The sequence below is a fragment of the Schistocerca cancellata genome, chromosome 4, assembly GCF_023864275.1.
Source record: "Schistocerca cancellata isolate TAMUIC-IGC-003103 chromosome 4, iqSchCanc2.1, whole genome shotgun sequence".
Classification (NCBI taxonomy): Eukaryota; Metazoa; Arthropoda; class Insecta; order Orthoptera; family Acrididae; genus Schistocerca; species Schistocerca cancellata.
Window position 1 is genome coordinate 443767860 of NC_064629.1, and position 17389 is coordinate 443785248.

General features: G+C 43.6%; 1 protein-coding gene across 1 annotated transcript in view; it reads right to left on the reverse strand.

The window, feature by feature from the left end:
* The window catches only part of LOC126184243 (neuronal PAS domain-containing protein 4A), a 1173452-nt gene that overhangs the window by 180682 nt on the left and 975381 nt on the right, over window positions 1-17389 (reverse strand). Inside the window, 1 exon segment of the mRNA XM_049926613.1 lies at window positions 14092-14276. Coding sequence (XP_049782570.1) covers window positions 14092-14276 — 185 coding nt within the window.

Below are 17389 nucleotides of genomic sequence, written 5' to 3' on the forward strand. Positions count from 1 at the left end.
AGAAAGAAGAAGAAAAGAAGATTTACAGCCTGTCGACATCAAGGTCATTAGAGACGGAGCACAAGCTCGGATTGTCCGTTTCCTTTCAATGAAACCACCCCAGCATTCACCTGGAGCGATTTACGGATATCATGGGAAATCTAAATCCGGATGGCCTGACACGGATTTAAACTATCGTCCTCCGGAATATGAGTTCAGACTGTTAACCGCTGCTTCACCTCTCCTGGTAATACGGCCTAGACAGTTAATAAAATTACTGGAAAACTTAACAGTCAGAAAAGCTGACAATGGCAAGGGGATAGGTCTGCTGACCAAAGGCCCCTCCACATCCACATCCAGTGGCGCTTACGGGCTGAGAATGACACGGCGGTCGGTACCGTTGCGCCTTCATGGCCCGTTCGGACGGAGTTAGTTAACAATTAATCATTACTGTCTCCAACAGAAATTATGACATTGTTTGTGAAGCTTAATTGGAAAAAACTGACAACTGAGACAAGTTTATTTCTAAACAGAATATTGGCACCGCATTGTAATTAAAATGTATGCATCGTAGGTAAGTCGAAAGTCTCCTTATAAAAGCCCAAAGAAAGTATGTGCCTACAATGTGCAAAATGAGAAAGACTGGCACACCTACATTGGAAACGTTCAGTGTCACGTTGCTGCATTTAAAAGCGGAAAAATCCCGGATGCAAGATACTCATTACTCAAAGCAACTTGTCGGCTACAACGGGAACAGCTTAACACACAAAGGGTATCTGAAAGCGTATTTGGAGACGTAATTTAGCGGACTGATCAATAAGCAGCCATAATACGTTAGTGGTGGGTTTCTCCAGGCGCAGTGAGCGGTGCTGTGGCCAGGTTCCTGTTCCTGCAAACTGCAAGCTTCCGTGCGCTCAGTAGCGGTCTACATGAGATACTCTAAACTAAGCTGCGCTATCGTGCTGTAGCATATTCCGTCCCTCTCATGCCCTCACTGGATGAACACGTGGAGAACACATCACTCTCTCCACTACTTCTTTTTGAAGTGGCTCCTCTGGTATTCTCAAGAGGTTGAATGATTCTTGTTCCAATCCCCACATCGATGGAAAATTCTTGACTGTACTGAGATCGAATCTGGGAAAAATTAAAAAAGCTATTTCCGTCAGTCACATTTTTAGTAACATCCAGGACGCGTCTCAAAGGTTTTAGCCTTAATCGTCAGGTGAAAAATGGGTTTACATGTACATTTTTGCGTTCTGTGACCAGTCATCTGCTTTGCATTGTACTTTGTTATTGTAACAGTAACATCACATACGTAGATTTTTCTATGTGTGGATAACACCCTGCTGTCTGCAGGTTCCTGAACAGTTCCAGAATAAAACGCAAAGACGACGATTGGTTACAGCAAGTGAAAATACACACGTAAACCCTTTTTTCGATTGAAGATGACGGTCAAAACTGTAGAAAGGCGTCGTTGATGATAATAAAAATGTGAATGAAGCAGATAAATTTTTAAATTTGTTTTGTACTGTATCATGTCAGTTACAAATGTCCTTAAAATATTTACCGCTCTTTACTTTCAAGCGACTTTCTGACAGATACGATATATTGTTTTTGGACGGTTTCTCCAGATAGAACTGTATGATCTGCACGCATTTTTAATAACGAGACTTTCAGACATCTTCAAACGACTGCTGGTGAATGATGGGCTGTTTCACTGATAGTATCTGTTTCTTGTAATCATAATTAGGATCAGCAACACGTCATACGACAAGTTGTTTACCCAACTAGACAGTAGCTAAGGCTACAAAGAAGATCCTAGAAGATCTGTTCTGAGTGTTCAGGTGCTACCGGAACAAGCATGAAACATTCTTACTATATATGGTAGATTCGGCTATTTTAGTAGCAAGTACACACGAATGTTCTGGGGAACATGGCACCTCCAAGATTCGGAGGATATTTAATGATCATTTTAGTTAGCGAAAAAGTCTGCCGCTGGGTCTTTAATTGAAAGGTCCACTACGTGCTTTACATGGGTGGAAATAATACAGAGTGGTTGCAAGAACAAAGCATTAATGCTGTAGGCAATGCTAATACGCGGATGTAACTGAAAATATTTTTGATGGTAATATAACTTTAGATACATTCCTTAAGCCTTCTTCCGAACCCTATACTGTACAAGGTGGAAACTAGGCTACCTCTGATGTAAATTGAGAAATTTACAGTTCAGATCGGAAATGTCTTCAATTCAGACTTTTTCTGTGCTTGTCAGAGCCACCCGGAGTACATCACAGATTACTGAAAACGCAAAAAGTTATTTTAGCATTGCCAAGAATACATTGTGCAGGTCTCGCGTGCTATAATTTCCGGCCAGTAACTGCGAAAATATCTCCATCCACGGAACTAACTTTCCACTTGAAGTCGCGGCACACCTGCTTACAGAGGGCACGGGAGCTACTAAACAGGCTGACATTCTAATCAGCCGGCCAGAAATAACATCTTCTTCGCCAAATTTCATTGCTGAGCAGCTGTGTCCGGCGACGAGCAGGTAAAAACCAAAGAGCGTCGTAAAGTTTGAGAGTAAAGTTCCGTAACGTGAGTTGGCGCTCCGGTTCCTCCGCTACGGTAGTCAAGGGTAGCCACAATCCTTGCCTAAACTACATCCTGAAGCATTTATTTGCCAATTAACTTGTGTACGGGAACCGTGCCAACCTCAACTGGCGCCAGACGCAACTCGTTCCCCACTGCCTTCGCCCAGTAGGTTAGCTGACCAACACATTTCGAAATTTTCTCCTTTCTCAGGCTGTTACTATAACGGTGACTTTATTTACATGGAACACGCGGCAGTTCTCTGTACAATGAGCCTTCTTGATGTGCCTATAACCGCGTCTTTCACCCACGTAAAACAAGTTGCCTCGAAACATTCCAGAATCTACGATCTTCATTTAGTAATGTGTTGTGTGCAGGAGAGTTTCAACGCTACTATCAGTAAGTTTTATATCTAGTTTACGTCTAACGAATTCTTGTCGAAGTAGAAATATATTTATCAGTTTTTATAGCGAACTCTAGCGTTGTTGCTTACGAATTATTTTATAGGTTCGGCTACACGAAGAAAACATTATTGCAAATTGCAAATCGTAGTGAGAGAAAATAGTTCTTGTGACAATGTTGGAAACAATTAACCAACATACGTTCTGTACAGCTCTTATTGTCGACACGACACAATAAAACCAGATATCAGAACGGCACTCTACTTTTAGTGATATAGCAGCAAAAGATCTTGGAGGTACAAGGGGGACACAAACTGGTATCAACGTCCGTCCACACATGCTTCAAATATTCTGCCTGAAAAGGGTTCAGAATGCCCCAAAGTTCAGACATTTGACCGGTAACATTCACTTTTTACTAAATATCGTTTTTTAATGAATTGTATGGCTATAGTTCAAAAAGCAACCAAAATACTGATACTACGAGGGATCTACTAGACGTCAATTTCTTAACAGTCAGTATCAACATTGTATATTACATGACGATTTTGCCAGCCTACCAGTTCTCATTATTAAGCCTCTGATGCAAGTGTCAACAGTCATGATAAAATAACAGAACGGCTAGTGCATAATGCATAATGCTACTTAAACAAAACTGAATAAATTGGTAATTTTCACAGGATGTGTAAGATGTGTGTTTCAGTGTGAATTACTCGTGATTTGCCTGTCGGAGTGGCCGAGCGGTTCTAGGCGCTTCAGTCTGGAACCACGCGACCGCTACGGTCGCAGGTTCGATTCCTGCCTCGGGCATGGATGTGTTCAAAATGGTTCAAATAGCTCTGAGCACTATGCGACTTAACTTCTGAGATCATTAGTTGCCTAGAACTTAGAACTAATTAAACCTAACTAACCTAAGGACATCACACACATCCATGCCCGAGACAGGATTCGAACCTGCGACCGTAGCGGTCGCTCGGTTCCAGACTCTAGCGCCTAGAAACGCACGGCCACTCCGGCCGGCCATGGATGTGTGTGATGTCCTTAGGTTAGTTAGGTTTAAGTAGTTCTAAGTTCTAGGGGACTGATGACCTCAGCCGCTAAGTCCCATAGTGCTCAGAGCCATTTGAACCATTTTTTTAACTCGTGATTTATTGTGTTGCACAATGCACTTCAGTGCCTGTGGCCTTATTGTGAAGTGAAATTTTGTTCTTATGAGACTTACTTTGCTCTCGAGGGAAGGGATGTAGGGAAGTACGCTCCAGAAAAGCTATGAAGAGTTATTTATGTTAACCGTTACACAATGTAAACCTACTTTCCAATAGCGCATCAGTACGATCATGACGCACATGTGCGTGTACGGACCAAAACTATTTCCTACATCATCTGTCTCAAAATCAAAGGAACTAATGAGAGACGCAGAGGGACAGAAAAATCTTGTGTACTATAATAAAAGACAAATATTTGTAAGAAATGTTTGTTCTATGGAAACGACTGCAATTATTATCTTTCTTTAATAATTTTTGTTTTTATTTGTATATAAACACTAAAGTTAATTTTATTGCCACAAATAATTATATTTATACTTTAGAATACAAATGTGACTCTGTGTGGAAATAATTATTATGAATATTTGGGAATGAAAGAATGCACTATTCGCGTATATTGAATACAGTAACATCCTTAACTGCGAATTATAGATAAAATTAAATATTTGTCCCCCTTGGAAGCTTTATGAAATACACTCCTGGAAATTGAAATAAGAACACCGTGAATTCATTGTCCCAGGAAGGGGAAACTTTATTGACACATTCCTGGGGTCAGATACATCACATGATCACACTGACAGGACCACAGGCACATAGACACAGGCAACAGAGCATGCACAATGTCGGCACTAGTACAGTGTATATCCACCTTTCGCAGCAATGCAGGCTGCTATTCTCCCATGGAGACGATCGTAGAGATGCTGGATGTAGTCCTGTGGAACGGCTTGCCATGCCATTTCCACCTGGCGCCTCAGTTGGACCAGCGTTCGTGCTGGACGTGCAGACCGCGTGAGACGACGCTTCATCCAGTCCCAAACATGCTCAATGGGGGACAGATCCGGAGATCTTGCTGGCCAGGGTAGTTGACTTACACCTTCTAGAGCACGTTGGGTGGCACGGGATACATGCGGACGTGCATTGTCCTGTTGGAACAGCAAGTTCCCTTGCCGGTCTAGGAATGGTAGAACGATGGGTTCGATGACGGTTTGGATGTACCGTGCACTATTCAGTGTCCCCTCGACGATCACCAGTGGTGTACGGCCAGTGTAGGAGATCGCTCCCCACACCACGATGCCGGGTGTTCGCCCTGTGTGCCTCGGTCGTATGCAGTCCTGATTGTGGCGCTCACCTGCACGGCGCCAAACACGCATACGACCATCATTGGCACCAAGGCAGAAGCGACTCTCATCGCTGAAGACGACACGTCTCCATTCGTCCCTCCATTCACGCCTGTCGCGACACCACTGGAGGCGGGCTGCACGATGTTGGGGCGTGAGCGGAAGACGGCCTAACCGTGTGCGGGACCGTAGCCCAGCTTCATGGAGACGGTTGCGAATGGTCCTCGCCGATACCCCAGGAGCAACAGTGTCCCTAATTTGCTGGGAAGTGGCGGTGCGGTCCCCTACGGCACTGCGTACGATCCTACGGTCTTGGCGTGCATCCGTGCGTCGCTGCGGTCCGGTCCCAGGTCGACGGGCACGTGCACCTTCCGCCGACCACTGGCGACAACATCGATGTACTGTGGAGACCTCACGCCCCACGTGTTTAGCAATTCGGCGGTACGTCCACCCGGCCTCCCGCATGCCCACTATACGCCCTCGCTCAAAGTCCGTCAACTGCACATACGTTTCACGTCCACGCTGTCGCGGCATGCTACCAGTGTTAAAGACTGCGATGGAGCTCCGAATGCCACGGCAAACTGGCTGACACTGACGGCGGCGGTGCACAAATGCTGCGCAGCTAGCGCCATTCGACGGCCAACACCGCGGTTCCTGGTGTGTCCGCTGTGCCGTGCGTGTGATCATTGCTTGTACAGCCCTCTCGCAGTGTCCGGAGCAAGTATGGTGGGTCTGACACACCGGTGTCAATGTGTTCTTTTTTCCATTTCCAGGAGTGTAATAACAAGTCAAACAAGGAGAAAGAGATACTTCCGGCGTCACAGTAGCATCCAGTGACGTGGGCTTCCACACTGTTTACTTCCAGGTCCTGGTGTGTATTCTAATTGCTTTATCTGTGTCATTATCACGAGGCGCAGAATATCTGCATGAATGTTACGGTCGAACAAGTAGCGAGCGGTAGTAAGGAAGCAGCATTGCCTCTGGCTCTTAATGAGTTTGCAGTGAAGGCTTAGCGCGAGAGTGTTGAGAATAGGAACCGAACTATGTTTCTCCGAAAAGGTGCCCGGTTGGTTAGCTACATTGCGTCATCTGTTCCTGAATCTGGAAGGAATCATCGTACATATTCAGGCGACAGAATGGCTATAACTTCATTTTTTTTTCCAGTCGTTGAGATCCGAAATTTCACTTTCGAACTTCGCTATAAAATAGTGCATTCATTCTGCTCCGGTCAATTTTTATTCTTCAGATAAATTGGTAGGATGCGTTTCACTAGCACGCTACCGTCCTGGGGATAAAATATGTGCATATGTCACCATATTATACAGGGTGTTCGAAAATTCTCGTTACAACTTTTAGGACTAGTGGAGGGGAGTGAGTGCATAACATATTGAATTGGAACCCACGTCCGGAAACGTAATGTTTCCGTTCTACGAAGGTTTCATTTAAGATGTGTTACGGGTCCACGTTTTCTGAAGGTAAGAGAAAGGTTTCACAGTTACTTGTCCTGGTATGCAGCAGAGCAGACAGGATGACGTGTATTACGTCATACGGTTACCTGATGTTGCAATGCGTCAGTACCGTTCCGTACTTACAGTATGCTGAGTTCTTTTTTGTTTTGTAATAACATGTAATGTTTAAGTGTCAATTCAAACAAATGTTCTTAAGTGATGAACGGATGTTTCGTTATGTTTCCTTTAGAACTGTTATCTAATAGCTGCACTACATCACGCCTAATTCAATTTTAGATGCAGAAGTGGATGATTTAAACATCTGAATTGAAACTGTCGTAGAACGGAAACCATACGTCTCTGGACATGGGTTTTCAATTCAAAATATTTTATACTCACTCCCCTCTACAAGTCATAGAAGTTTGTAACGGGAATTTCCGAACATTTCTTGTACCTGCACTATTCAAGTTTTTTTGCGAAGATCTACGTTGCTGTACTTTTTTCATGATTGTCTGGTTAAATAACTTTTACTTCTGCACTGTACAATGTTACAGATTATCAGATCCATGTAACTGAATGTAACATAATGTCAGGTACTCAATAGAAAGTAGTCCGCATTTTTCAACTCGCACATCAAGTTTCTTTCAGTGAAATCAGTGAGCGGCAAACACAGGGAAAAAATCAGATTTAAATGATGAAATAGGATCCGCAGAAACCTTTTGGATGTCAGCATGCTGCCGAAACACCTCATGCCAATAACTATATGTATCACAAAGGACTACAGCACAAAATATGCTTTAGCGGCATCAGCTAATTACACGCTAGCGTTCGCAAGGCACCGCCTGTTACCAAACTACTGTACAAAATAAACAGATCCATTCCAGTTCCCCAATAAGACCAGCAGGAAAACTGAATTGGCTGATGAGATACAAATTCCCTAAAATTATGGCCTAGTTAGTAGTCTCGTCTTTTAGCACACGTGCGAGAATAATTCAATGCATAAATTGTCCTGGAAACCTCAGACGCTCGTCGCTACCGGACTTGTTTTGATCGTGAAAAACGACAAGTATCTGAGATACTGGACAAGAACATACGTATTGCTACTAAGTGCATAAGACTGAGGCTACGTTGCAACTTGCGCGATCATTAATATTAAGAGCAATAAAAAAACGCCGAAAGACGCGGATGCGCGTCCGCTAATTGTGTTAGCGCGTGCGTTCAGTGTACGGGAACAAACAAACGAGCCAGATAAAAAGAATATTAGCAGCTGCTTTAGAAAGTTGATAAAGTCTACTGTTTGTGACGTGATTCTATTTTGCTGGAGCTGCCGGGTATTAAATTGGAGCGGCGCGTCGCCCTGATTTAAGTTTGGCGCAGCGCGCGTCCGGAGCAGCGTGTGGTCGCGCGTTATTAGCGGTCAGTCGTGCCGGCGTGCGCGGCGTAACCTTATATTTAAGGTTTCGCATGAACGCGCAGTTTATCACTGTTAATGAATATTCTCGTAGGAAAGACCGCTTCGCTGACAGAAACAAATTTCGGCAGTCCGAGCTGCAGTTGCCCGCCCGCCAGATGGACACAGCGGATGTGGCTACCAGGATCCAGTGTCCTGTGGTACTCAAGTAAGGAATTCACATAACTCTGCGGGAAAATATGTTCTTTTCATTACACTACTTTCACTGTAAATTACCTTTGTTTGTTGGACGGTATACATACACACACCTAAAGATCCGTGATGTACCTATGTGTGAAGTGGCATCTCGTTCAGTAATTACCAGATTTAACGTCATAATCTACATATATTATAAATTAAGGGGCTCTAGACAGGTAGGAAATCTCTACCTTAACCAATGTAATATTTATTTCTCACAAAACATTGGGAATAAAAATTTGAAAAAAATGTGACTTATAGGCTACACATTTATAACTACTTTAACAGAGGGATTTCAGAAGTTTAAAGATAATCCTTATTATTGTAAAAAGTAGTCATACAAATAAAAAACTGTCTACACTTTTCTTTGTATGTATGGCTCTAACTTCTGTGAGATTTACAACATAAGAAAACCCCTGTGTTAAAATAATCACAATACTCCAAAGCGTATTCCCTGTAAGTGCCAGCCGGCCGCGGTGGCCGTGCGGTTCTAGGCGCTGCAGTCCGGAACCGTGGGACTGCTACGGTCGCAGGTTCGAATCCTGCCTCGGGCATGGATGTGTGTGATGTCCTTAGGTTAGTTAGGTTTAAGTAGTTCTAAGTTCTAGGGGACTGATGACCTAAGATGTTAGGTCCCATAGTGCTCAGAACCATTTGAACCATTTTTTGTGAGTGCCAACATATTGTAGCAAACAGGAGCAGAGAAAAAGTGTAGTTTATCCTTAAAAAATAAAATTTACGGGAAACAACTATTAAAGTGGTCTCTGCACATCTGCTCTATATGATCGGCAGTCTACTGCCTCTTCCATCTCATCTTCCAATTTCCATTTTCCTGTTCATCTGCGCTGTCTTCATTTTGTTCCGCGGTCTCCAAAAGCTCCCTCTCACTGCCTAAATCTTTCTTTACCTAAATTTAACATTTGTTTCACTGCTAAACAACCAATAGTTTGTATCAGTTTTTTTCAGACTTCACACCTTGCAGCATTTCCCTCAATGAACGTTACTACTGCATCGAGGACACAAATTTCAGTTTACTAATTGACACAAACACTGTCTTGAGAATTACGACCCAAATTATGCTGTTGATGGACTTAGGATTCTGGGTGTGGGCGTGAAGAGAGTTTTTCAATAGCCTGTCATCTGACAAATCTTTGAAAGTTTCTTTCAAGACCCCCACTATGGCAAAAGACGTACCTGGCTTGTGAACAAATTTTTCAACATTTTGCTGTGCTCTGTTGTATTTGTACCAGAAATTCCTTCCTGGAAGGCACAGGCGATGAACAAGTGTATCGTCTGTTGAAGAGAGGTGAAACAAAACTGCCAATATAGCTGTTCTCATATCTTCTACACTACTAACATTTTTCCTAATGACTATGCTACAATAACTTTTGATTTTATCCTGAAAAATTCTGTGAGTCTCTTCCTATCATCTTATCGTCTCCCATCTTCCAGTTTCTTACCCTCGTTTGCAGTTTTCAGTCATTGCAGTCTCGTGTCCATTCGCTTTCGTATATGATCTTTGCACTCCAATTTAGTGACAGTTACATTTTCTGTATATGGTTTCTCTTCCTCAACTGATCTGAAAGCTTTTGAGTCTCCATCTCCTAAATAATTGCCCTCGGAGGCGGGTGATTCAAAAAATCAAATTCCGGTCTGAAAACTGACAAACGTTCGTCGTCACGTCAGCATAGTGGTTTGTTTAAATGAATTCATAAATAAGAAATAAGGCAGTAATGTATATGTATTTTATATCATTTCAGAGGAGAAATTCCGTAGATTAAGGTCAATAAAAAGAACAAGAATTGAAAAACTCAAGACTTCAACCTGTCTGGAGCTACTTGAAGTCCCGCGACGCCTTTTTGTGGCTGTATTTGAAGGGTAATGTCAGGAACTACTGTAGCAATGGTTCACTAGCAGTCTGATTCACGAGGAATGTTTGAGTGTATAGTTTACTACCACTACGCCATACAAGACGTCTTACGAGGGAAACCTCCCATCGCACCCAACTAAGATTTATTTCTAAACTGGCCCAGTGGATAGCCCGCCAAAAACTGAACACAGATCCAGGATGAAAACGGGCAGAAGATGTATTGAACTGTGAAAAAAGAAGCAAAATAGAAACAGTGAACGGTCCAGCTTACGATGTGTAACATAGAGCGAGTTGCCACAACCACGGTGTAGTGGTTGTGTGGTCACGGTGTTGGACTGCAGAGCGGGAGATCCACGTTCAGATCTCCCTCGTGCCCCTTTTTATCGTAAATTTATGAACTGTGCGTCCGGCCATTGACCTGTCTGTTTTCCTTCTGTCTTCTTGGAAATTGTCATAGTATACACTGGTTAATGTGAGTCACATAGTAAGAACATATTACTGTCACAAGTAAATGTGATGAATAGTGAGAGCAGGCGGGGTGCCGCATAGACCTTTCACAGAAATGAAAACAGCAAGTAAACGGGTGTGAACTATGATACAACAAGTGAATTTAAGAATCAAAATTCCAAAACGAAACGCAAGAGTCATAATTTGTGGCACTTCTGTAGAACAAATAGGAGGTATGTACGTCTGGAGGTCCCTTCGTTGTACCTCGTTACTGGAAACGAACGTTACACCACGACACAGACAAAAATTTGAATACAGCGAACAGACACGTTAATGACCGGACGGACAGTTCTTAATTTTATGAAGACAAAAACATGGAGAACGAGAGAAATCTGGACACGGATATCCCACATCGCAGTCCAACACCGCGACGACATAACAACGACGTGGTTGTTGCAGTTCGCTCTATGTTGCACATCTTACGCCTGGACCGTTCACTGTTTCCATTTTGTTTCTTTTTTCACTGTTCAGAACACATTCTTCCTGTTCTAATGCTTGATCTGTGTTCGGTTTTGGACGAGCTATACACAGGGCCATCTTACAACCAAATCTAAGGGGGATACGATGGGGAGTTCCCCATGCAAAGCCGGGGCAGATCGCTCGTGATACACAAAAATAAAACAAGCGTAATGGAATGTAGTCAAATTAAATCAAGTGTTGCTGAGGGATGTATATTAGTAAATGAGACACTAAAAATGGTAGATGAGTTTTACTACTGGGGCAGAAACAGAGTTAATGATGGCGAAAGTTGAGAGGACATGAAATGCAGATTCGCTATAGCAAGAAAGGGATTTTTTTTTAAAAAAGAGGACTCTGTTAACATCCAATATCAGCTGAAGTGTTAAGAAATCATTTACGATGGTATATGTCTGGAACGTAGCCTTGTATGGAAGTGAAACGTGAACGATAAGCAGTCCATACAAGAAGAGAATGGAAGCTTTAGAAATGTGGTACTATAGAAGAACGTTGAAGATTAGATGTGTATCTCGAATAACAAATGAGGAGGTACTGCAACGAATTAAGGAGAAAAAGAAACTTATGGCACAATCTGACTAAAAGATGACATCCTCAGGTATCAAGGGCTTTGGTAGTGGAAGGGACTGTACGGGGTACAGTTGTAGAGGGAGACCTAGGCATCTATACAATAATATGTTAACATACGATATTTTCTGAAAATATTTGTTTGGGGTGTACTCTTACATGGAAGTGAGACACGTATGATGAACACTGCAGACAAAAAGGTGATAGAAGATTTTGAAATGTATTGCTTTAGAGGAATATTTAATATTAGATGAGTAGACCGGGTAACTGATAAACTACTGAACTGAGTTAGAGAGAAGAGAGCTTTTGCTTCCATGTGACCAAAAAGAAGGATTGTTTTTTTTTTTTTTTTTGGCGGAAGGGAGACCGAAGCGTGAATACAGTAAGCAGGATCAAATACATGAAGTTTGCAGTAGTTATACTGAGTCCAAGAGACTTACACAGAAGAGATCGGCATTAAGAGCTGCATTACACACAGTTCTCAAATTAAGGATCACAACAACAATGAAGGACTTGTTAAATCCAAAACATCACCACCGTTTTCGGGATTCTGTTTATTACCGGCTAATCTGTACTGTGCTGAGAAATGATAGTTAAGGAAAAAATTCGACGCGTTGCGCCGTTTCCGAGTAAATTAGCATTTAGGTTAGCCAATCAGGCGGTTTCGCGTGCAAATTCAAGCGTCCCGCTAGAGATGGTGTCGCTAAACGTGTTCTTCGTTTGGTTTCCTAAAATTGAACAAGAGGGTGATACAAAAATTGGGATTGGGACGGTAGTGAGGATCGAACCCGAGCCAAAGGCTGAGTCTCGTGCGCTATCATCTACGCTATGGGGACATGACACTAATTTGTATCCGACGGGCCGCTTGAATTTGCGCACGCAACCGCCTGATTGGATAACTTCAGTATTAATTGAGTCGGAAACGGCGCAACGTACTGAATTTTTTCCTTAACAATTATTTCTTATCGCAACATACCCAGCAACACATTAATAAGCTTTTCAAAGTGTTTCGGACTACCCTGCATATAAGTATCCGTTGATGATCGCCTAGTGCCCAATACTACTCCGGTAGCTTTCTCCAGTATCATAATAACGTGACATATTTTCTAGTGACACTTTATATGCGACGATAATAACACCTCGAATCTTATGGTGACCACAGGCCGAATCTAGCTATTCGGGAGGTTGCGCGATATAATTGTTGCCTTGGATATGGATTATTATAAAGTGCTATAAGAATGATCACGTTCTCTTATTCAAACTTTGTGTCTTCGACTTATATTAAAAGCAAACAATTACTATATTAACTAGGATGTTTCAGCAATTTATAAGTACATTAATATGAGACAAATTTCGAGGTCCTATCACGTGCCCCAAAACATTGTGCTGTAGGAGACGCTTCTTCGTGTTAAGTCTCGAAACTGAATGCCCCTAAATCCTATACAGGGTGATTTTTCTGAATGGGAACAAACAGCAGGAAACGGTCCTTGACAGTATAATAAGCTGAAAACGTGATCTGGGTGTATATCCAGAAATAAATTAGAAGGAAGGTACACCCACCTGTAGGTGGGAACAAAAGATTTTGACAAAGGTTTCAGTGATTGAAAGCACACATGAGAACACACAAGGCAAGTGGGTATGTTCTGTCTGCATAAGTGTTTTAGTGGTATGGTTGCAGCGAATCATCAGCACAGGTTCTCCCTCAATGTGTGGTCATCGAAGATGTTATCGAGATGTCTCCGCGCGGAAATGCGGAAGAGAACTGGAGCTCTACCATGTAATAGCCACTTTACCCTTCCTAAAACCAAAGGCACGTCTTCCAGCATGGGAGACAAGTTCAACCACAGGTAGTGGAAGGCTGACTCCCCCAACGACGCCGTCACACATTGAGGCTGAATCGATGCTGATGGTTCGCTGCCTCCATACCATTAAAGCACTATCAAAGACAGAAAATTTGCACTTGGCTGCGTGAACTTTCAATCACTGAAACCTACACTGTCAGCGATCTTTTATCTTCACCTTCAAGTGGGTGAAATTACCATGGAACGCTTTTCTAGCCTTATATCCATATGACCTTTTGGCTTCTTATCAACTCAGGAATCGTTTCCTGCTGTCTGTCCCCATTTAGCGATATCACCCTGTATAGTCAGAAGCCAGCATCTCTATATAGTCAAGCAGCACGTCGTTTGCCGAACGGCGTTGTGGAGAGAGGTGGTGAGGGTACTCACTTCTTATCGATGTGCATGAACTTCATGTCCATGGCGTGGATGGAGGTGAAGACGTTGGTGGCACCCTGGACGACGCACTCGCGCGTCTCGGGCATGGCGACTGGCGTACACGTGGCCAGGAAGACGGGCTCGTTGCGAGAGCACAGCGGCAGGAACGACAGGTAGTGCCCCTGCACCAGCACCACCTGGAACACCACGACATTGCCTTCATACGCTGCTGGTCATCGAATCTGCTACACCGGTAAGTGTAGCAAACAACGAAATGTTACTCATAGTGAGTGAAAAACACAGTCGTAAAAACACATGACGAAATTAGTAGATGATTTGCGGATTTAGACCTAGAGGGTGCGAACTTAAGTACACAGAGCTGTCAACTCTGGCAGCAGCAATGGTTCTAATCCAACTGAGTATCGAGTCGAACTGAGCTTACATGGCAGAAAAGTAAGTCATACCGTGCTGTTTCAATTCTCTGCCGGAGTACATCAGCCGTAGTGGCTGACGATTACTGGTGAACCCTACTCGCGGCAACCCATGATCAAATTTTTCAGTGGGTGGGAGGTCTCGAGAACGTGCTAGCCAGAGCAACATTCAATTACTCTCTGTATCCAAGTAGATCAGGACAGGAAGGGCAACATACGGTCTTGCATTATCTCGTTGAAAAATGACGACATAATGACTCCGAAAATAGAAAAGGCAGCAGTCTTAACACGTCATAAATGTAACGGCTGCGTCCAAATTGCCAGCTACGAGAACCAGATTTGATCTTTTTGTGTACCCAATGGCAAACCATGCCAGGTGCCGAGCCCGTATGAAGATGACTAATGTATAGGGAGCAATCAAAATGTCTCTGTTGGAGAGCGTTGCTGCAGTGTATATGCAACGCAGAGCGACTCCGTAGCAGGTGTATAAGCACCGACATGCAGGCAAGGGATCAGTGCGGAAATCGTAGCTTTCAGACGTGCTTGTTGTAAATGCGGAAACATGAATTGTTGCGACGTCATTATCAAACGCAGCCAAACAGGACAGATGTGCAGTTATGCTTTTCTTGGCTGCCGAAAGACAAACATCGGTAGACAACCATCAGAGAATGAAGACTGTGTATGGGGCAGTGGTCTGTCGAAAACTGTTCTGGAATGGTATGCCAAGTTCAGTGCTGCTCACGCTTCGACACATGACACAGATCGATCTGGGAGGCCAGCTTCATCCATTACGGACCGACTCTTGTGGGAGCCACTCTAGCAACAGTCCTATAATCCGGATCTCTTCCCATGTGATTATCACGTTTTCGGTCGCTTGGGAAAAATCTCGAAGGGTCAACGATTCCAATCTAACTAGTATGTGCACCAGGCAGTGATGGACTCCTTCACACAGCAGGTCATGGTATTTTATCAAACGGGTATCTTCGGTCTAGTGCGTTGGTAGGATGGTTGCCTCAGTGCTCACGGTGATTTTGCCTGAGTCGCATAGCGATTCTGGCCTGCACGGAGTTCGAACGGAAACTTTTTGATTGTCCATTATAATCTCGCAACGTTCGTTCTACTCGAAGCCTTCACAACCTAATAAGACCATCTCGATTCTGTATGCAGAACGAATAATTGTCTGAAAAGATGACCTGGTACCACCTACGTGTTCAATGCTGTCGTTTCGCTGGCGCGCCTCCCTGCTGTCGGGTCAAGGGAAACCGCGACAGTGCCCGCCCTGCAAAAAGTACAAACTGCTCCTTACGTTGTCATACTCTCCGTGTGGATGCTTCTTGTGCTGCAAACAAGCCCATTTCCTATCTCAAGGTATGAGGCGTAGCTCTACGATCCCGCATGGTCGAGCGAACTGTGTGTTCGCCCTCCTTGGTGGTAGTCACAAGGGACCGTTGAGATCCTGCACATTGTTGATAATAGCCCTCCTGATATTATCTATTCCATAGTGGCATGTAAATCGCGGAATCCCGGCCAGTGCGAACAGCGACATCGTCGAACGATGAATCGCAGTCTCGGAAGGTCACGACACTGCCGCCGCTGCCAAATTCTCACATATGCTAGTAGACGTTCCTGTTCTCACACAAGACACAACACAATCTTCTCAAACCGATCAATATACAAATGCTATTGTATGAACGAGAAACCCGTTGCGTAATCTTTCCTTATATACGGAATGTAGAAGGCGTTATCCTATCCACTTTGTGCTGTTGCGCCGAAATGATGACCATTTGCTTATCCAAGCATGTGTGCAGTTCACGCCAGTTAGGCGTTTTTTGCATCCTGCGTTCATGGTGTTGCAATTATATTGGCCAGCAGTGTACATCATCAATCTTCATAGTAGCGTGTAGAAACCTTCATCTACTGGTATGGGCTGCAAGAGACACCAAAAGCGCTAGGAAGTTATCGTGATCTCTCACCGCTCAGTGTCCCCAAACAAATTCCGGAGGACGGCCTGAGCTGTGTCCAACGCGCACACATCTCCCTCTATGACTTACGAGGCAAAGTTGCTTACCAATATCTCGTACGATTGATTCCTGAATATTTCTGGTCAGTCTGGGACCCTTATCAAGCACTATCAGTAGAACAGATAGGAAAGATGCGAAGAAAACCGTTACGTTTTGTCGCGGGGCGTTTAGTAAGCCCAAGAACATTACACAAATGCTTGTCAACTCCAGTGGCAGAAGTTAGAGAGGCGTTGTGAATTACGCAGAGGATAACTGTTAAAATTTCGAGTGCCTACGTTCCAAGGAAAGTAAATATATATTGCTCCCACTCACATATTGTGAAATGACCACGAAGAACATATCAGATAAATTAGAAACCATACAGAGACTGATCTACAGTCGTTCCTCTCAAGCACCATTTGCGAATAGAATTGGAAAGGGAGAAATGATAGTGGTACTAATAGTACCCTCTGCCACGCATTGTAAGATGGCATGTGGAATAAAGATGCACGTCAAACTATTCAGATAAAATCCGGGAACAATGAGATGGGACCATTGTCTTCCTGTACACAGAGTCCTGTTTCATCACATGCAGGCTATACATCCCCTACTCGAGAATAGCTCCACAACCTAAGCAAGAATCACCCCTTCATGTGGTTTTGGGTGTATCATTAGTGTGCAATTAGCACGTACCAACGTGTACGGTATCTCAGCGCTCCAGATGAACATTATGAATCATTTGGAAGTCCAACAGTAGTGTTCTGTGGCCCAGTCCAATCTCCGTGCCCCACGACGCGCAGACGTATGGGAACGACGGCTTTATACCCGGAAACGAGGAGGTAGCTATTTTTAATATGTCACTGGCTGTTAATGTCCTTG